General features: G+C 48.8%; 1 protein-coding gene across 1 annotated transcript in view; it reads left to right on the forward strand.

The window, feature by feature from the left end:
* Positions 1–1,441: 1,441 nt before the first annotated feature.
* Positions 1,442–5,871, forward strand: part of CRAT (carnitine O-acetyltransferase) — a 12,602-nt gene continuing 8,172 nt past the window's right edge. The window contains exons 1-4 of the mRNA XM_009702221.1: positions 1,442–1,585; positions 2,498–2,761; positions 3,229–3,347; positions 5,490–5,543. Coding sequence (XP_009700523.1) covers positions 1,442–1,585; positions 2,498–2,761; positions 3,229–3,347; positions 5,490–5,543 — 581 coding nt within the window. The remainder of the gene's footprint in view (positions 1,586–2,497; positions 2,762–3,228; positions 3,348–5,489; positions 5,544–5,871) is intronic.

Here is a 5,871-nt window from a genome sequence, read left to right on the forward strand (position 1 = left end):
GCCTTTTCCTGCAAGCAGGGCGAAGGCTACACATGCGGCAGAGCTGTCAGCCCCGCGCCTGGTCTTAGCAACTGTTTATTGCAAACACTGGCGGATCCTGGGGAGGAGGAGGCAGAGTGGGATGACAGCAGCTACATGACGGATTTACTCCCAGAGACACTTTCTGAGGGGCCAGGCAGGGCTGGTTGTCTCTAGGCTTGAGGCGGGGTCTCCAGCTTCTGATTTAAAAATAAAAGACAAACCTCTGTCATCTGACACTAAATGTTGTGGCCGTGCTGGGAATCAGACACTGCTCTGAAATTCCTCCTGCCCCCCAGCCCCAGGCTGCAGGTGGATTTCCCACCAGCTTTTGCAGGCTCTGGAAAAGGTCATCTGCCGCGTTGGAACGTGGCTCAGGAGCAATGCCAGCCTACGAGCTGGCCATGTCTGCATGCCCTGCTCTCCACTGGTATTCATTTTCCCTGTTGCTTGTGGGGAAAGGTGGACTGTTTGCTCTGTTTGCTGCCAGCTGCCTCCTCCGTTCAGCTGCAATCGCTATTCCTCCTCCCACCAAACACTGGAGTTTGACCTCAAACCAAACAAGCAGAGAACATAAAAGAAGAAAGAGATAAATCCACTCCACGTTTTAACATACAGTATTTTCAATTAATTTGTTTTGGGATTTTTACTGTTAACCCAGGGAAAATCTGAAACTGTTTGTTTGGAATCATCATACTTGATCTAAGCTATGTCTCCCCCTCAATCGTTTAGAAAGACACGGAGGAGGGGGTGATATTCCTTGTGACTGCACAGTTCTGTTGTTGCCCTGCTTTGGAGATACTTTTTTTTTTTTTAAAGGCTTGTCAACCCAGAACTCCCCAAAGTCTCAGCTTGCAATAACGACCACACATGCACGGGGTGTGAGATACTGCCTTTAGCCCCAAACTGAATTTGCTCCCATCTCCAACTAATCCTACATCACCTACAGTGATGCTGGGTCACTGTCCAGTTCCTACTGGAGAGCTTTCTTCATCTGACACCCTCTGGCCTGGCCAAAGGGACTAAATTGCCCATCCCTGCAGCTTGTCCCATCCAGTGGCAGCCCACAGTGCCACCTGCTTCCAGGACATAAATTGGAGTCTCTCTTTCCCGGAGCTGTTCAAGGCCTCTCTGACAACGGCCGCTGTAGTTTCACGGTCCGGGCAAAGGCTGAGGGAACAATGTCCCCAGCACCTTCACTTCTGCCATGGCTGGAGGCCCAGGGCTATCAATCGGAGGGAGAGTCTGCCCACACAGTATTGATCAGCAAGCACTGACTGGGCAACACAGGGCTGACGGCCAGTGGCTGCGGGAGTGCTTCCCAGGAAGGCGCCTTCATGGCAGTTGACGCAACTTGATGGTGTGATTACCCTGGCCTCTCCTGGGCCTGCATCTGGCCTCGAGCCCTCTGATCAGAGCAGTCATGTGGCAGTTTGCTAATGAGGTGACGCCCTGCATGGGCAGCACATTGTCAGGTGGAAGAGGAAACCGAGACAAGCCGAGAGAGAGGTTTACGATCTTTTCTGTCCTACCAGCCATGGATAGGAAGCAGAAGCAAGCAGAGAAGGTACAGTATGCCCACACTGCCATGATTAACACCCTTCATTTCTTCCCAGCCTCACTTTTCTTTCATGCTTCAGTAATTCCCCCTTCTCTTGTTTTTAACATTCCTTCTCCAAACTTCAATTTCATAGTTCTTACCAGGTCCTACAAAGAGCATAGGGCATTTTCTCTGGGGGTTCAGCACTGTGCAGAGGCTTGGTCACCTTGCAGATTTAACTCGCTCTTTCTTCTTCTCTCTGCTTAACTGCTGGGAGGAGGTGGGGGGACACCTATTTTCTCACTGCCTTGGAAATCAAAGGGAATGTTCTCACTGGCTTTGCATCCTCAGTACGCTGACAATGCAAAGTCCGGAGTCCTGTAGGAGAGTGTCTGATTCAGCAGATCCAACAGAGGAGCAGGAGCAGAGGGAACTGAAAACCTTTAAGAGTTAAACCAAAGCCCAGAGAGTAGTTTGATTTGTGCTTAGCTTTCTAGACTTATGCTGTTGCAATAAGTAATGAAATAGATTCTGACAGTATGTAAGATGAGTATCTCTTTCACAACTTACTTTCTTACCACTTACGGTGGGATGGAAAGGTTTGACTTTGTCGAATGCATGGAGACTCTCAGCTGGAAGGTGCCCAGAAAGCGGGAGACGTATCATTACTGTGGCAGCATTTCCTCTGATGAGCTGAGAATCAGTATCTTGGGAGATCAAGTTTCTCTTTTGTAGCTTTTCTGGATGTCCTACAACCATCTCTAACATGCAGTCGGTAGACCTGCGCCTTGTGTTTGCGCTTTCTGTGCTCTGCTCCCATGCCAAGACATTTGTGTGCCCTCAGAGAGGTTGGGATGGAGACTCCCAGATCCAGGTTATTTGCTGCCTCATGCACATTGGGGGGAAGTTTTGTCTCGACATTTGCTCTGTGCTTTGCAGGCCCGGCCCTACGGCCTGCTGAAGCCAACAACTTTAGGCAAGATCCCAGGCAGATTCCAACTTCATCAGGAAGCGTTGCCCCATCTCCCCGTGCCACCGCTCCAGCAAACACTAGACCGCTACCTGCTGGCTCTGCAGCCCATCATCAGCGAGGAGGAGCTGAACCACACACAGGAGCTGGTAACTGAGTTCCGCAAGCCAGGAGGCGTCGGGGAGAGGCTGCAGAAAGGCCTGGAGAGAAGAGCCAAGAAAACAGAGAACTGGGTAGGTTGGGACTCTGGCCCCCAGCTCTGGTTAGGGAGGGTAGAGGTCTGATGCGCACCTCTCCAATGTCCTGGCTGCATCCACTGGCACCTGTGTTTTTATGGCATCACCTTCATGACCAGTCTCCTGAAAAAGCGAGCTCCTCACCAGGACTTGGGTGAGCAGAGAGATTTATGGCAGAACAGGGAATTGCTGACCCTGTCTGTGGCTGCTGAAGCCTCTAACCTGTTAGCATCACACAGCTGCCCCAAGAAGTTGAAGGAAACCCTCTGCTCCAGCCCAGCACCAAGAGCTCCCACTGCCTTGCTCAAATCCCCCTAACCCTTCCATGTGCAAAGCATAAAACCCAAACAGTTTGTTTGCCAAGTGTGGGACAGAACTGGGGGCAGGATGCTGAGACTGTTCAGCCAGGCTTGGGTCAAACAGCAGCAAATGCCATGCCTGCATATTGCCTTTCTCCGTCCCAGCTCTCAGACTGGTGGCTGAAGACAGCTTACCTGGAGTATCGCCTGCCAGTTGTGGTCCACTCCAGCCCAGGTGTGGTTTTACCTAAGCAGGATTTTATGGATCGACAAGGTCAGCTCAGGTAAAGTCCTTTTCTACCTTCCCCTAGGTTTCAGATGGGATGAGTTATCTCTGCTGGACAGGGTGTTTAGGCTGATCAGGAAAGAGAGTAATTACCATGTGGTCCCCCAGTTTGATAGCTGCCTGTGCTGTGCAGGAGGGCTGTGCAGATAAGGAGAGGCTGCCAGGCTGTAAGGAAAGTGCACCAGACAAAATATTTCATCGAGGGGGAAAATTCCAGTCCAGTGGTTCAGGTACTAAACAGGGACTAAAAACCTACATTTTGGTCTTTGCTCTAGCACAGATCTTCATTGCAAGATGGCCAAATCACTGGCTGGAGGCATTGTGAGAATATAACTGACACACTAAGAGGCACTAAGATTGTGCATGCAGTTAAAGAAGGCATAAAAAGTAGCCCAGGCATGTAAGGGAGAACAACCAGAAATGCCTCTGGAGTTTGCTAGTTTATAGGGGTGGGGGAGCCTGCTGCAGGGTCGTTTCACTTGTGATTTATGGTTTGGGAAACAACAGTGACCTGCTTCTCCACTCCACGCTTTTTCTTGCAATCAAACCCTGCCATGTACTCCCTAACTTGTGGTCTCCCTTTAATTTTTAACCACCACTACAATTATGTTAAATCCACCTGCATCTTTAGCATTGACCTTTATACAGAGTTACCTTCACCACAGTTACCAGTCACCACTGCTCTGGCAGATAAAAAGTACCAGCCAGGGGAGCAGTGAGGCTGAGAACAAATCTTCCCTTCTGTTCCCTTGGATACACTTGAGCAGAGGTGCAGAGGGTGAGCCCTACATGGACAGTGTAAGACTAGACAAACTTCTCTGAAATATCTCTCTCATATTGTTCACTCTTAAGTTATCCAAATAGAAGGTAAGATCTGAAGCACTACCAGTGCCCCAACCAGTGAAACTGAGCAGCTGTGTAAGAACCCGGGCTCCCATGTAAAATACAATCTAAATGCCTGTTTGTGTCGTTTGTGGCTGCAGAAAGAAGTTTGACAACGTGGCTTGAGACTAAAACATCAGAAACCAGAAGGCAAATTTAGAAAGTAGAGTTCTCCATTCCTTAATCTGGCAACACTGCTGGTTGAAAACAAGTCAACTAACCTTTCCCCCATCTCCCGCTCAAGCCCTAACTCTGCTCTCAGGCTGTCTGCTCTGTGGAAGGGAGCATAGGCTCTCTCACTGTTGTTTCCCAGCTGTTTTATTTCCTCGTGTTCTGCAGTAAGGTTGGGAAATTTTCATTTGAAACTACTTTGCAGGATGTCTTATTTGTTTAATGGCCCTTAGGTTTTTGGACTTATGCCCTTTGATCTTTACTAGGAATGGGTAGGCTGAGCAAATCTAGGTGACACTGCCTGCAAGTGCCAAATGCTTGCACCACTTTAAAGCCTTTGAAGCTCAGCTGACTGCAACCTCTTGTCACGGTGACCTCCTGCTTCGTTTCTTGCATGCATGGCTAGGAGCTCCCAGGTCAGAGATGGCCAACCTGTCACTCCCAGCTAAGCAGTTTGATGTGGCTTGTCACAGCCTCCCTCCCTGCTGGGAGCTGGCATTGGCAGTCTTTATGTTGATCCTGGTAAACACAACACCTTAGTATCAGCATGCCTGCTTTTGTTTCAGATCCCTCAGTGCCAGAGGAATGGTCTTAAGAGTTGCATTAGCAGCAGAAGGCTCATCGGGTAGGAACTGAGTCAGCAGTAGTGAGTATGGGATGCAGGGAGATACAGCTGCATTTTGGCTTGCAACTCAGTGGTAGCCCCTGGCCAGGGAAGGGCAAAAATCCTCTTTTCTTGGTGCTGTTTTAATGCTCAGGCTCAGATCTAGGATGTGATAAAATCACATGTCAGTAAAAAAATGCTACTGTTAGAGGGTCATTTATGCATCTGGACCGAACCCTGCTCTTTCTTGAAAGTTGTCCAGAGTTCCTCGGTTATACAGTAAGATACATAAAAAAAGAAAGTGCTACACGGTAGGACTATCCAGCAATCTCAAATCACCACCCCAGAGTGGCTGTATCAGCTAACTGGAGATGGGCACAATAGGGGCTTGGCAAAAAGGCTGAACTTTCTAAGAAGCAGAGAGAAGGTCTGTTAGCCCTCCTCAGATAGTTCCTCAACTTGTTACATTTGACATTTTTCCAGGTTTGCTGCCAAGCTGATCGAGGGCATCCTGGATTTCAAGACCATGATTGACAAGTGAGTTAGTGACCCTCCTGACTTCTCACATGTTCCTTACTGTCATAGAGAGGCTGAGCCTAGTCAATAAATCTCCCTTCCAGATAGAAAGGCAAGAGAAGACAGCACATATTTGAAAAGAGATAACTGTAATCATCATCACTGCTCACTGCCAAGGTCACCACCACTGGAAAAAAAGCAAACTTACTTTTGTTTCTTCATCTTCTTTGTTTACCTTAATATTTTCATTGGCACGTGTACGTGCTTAGAGGGAGTGAGCCTGACTGACAGTCCTGTGGAGCTCATACTTTTGTTTGCCCACAGAACAAGTTAAAGCTCAGGCAGCAGG

This window comes from Cariama cristata, unplaced genomic scaffold (assembly GCF_000690535.1).
Source record: "Cariama cristata isolate BGI_N322 unplaced genomic scaffold, ASM69053v1 scaffold32646, whole genome shotgun sequence".
NCBI classification, from domain to species: domain Eukaryota; kingdom Metazoa; phylum Chordata; class Aves; order Cariamiformes; family Cariamidae; genus Cariama; species Cariama cristata.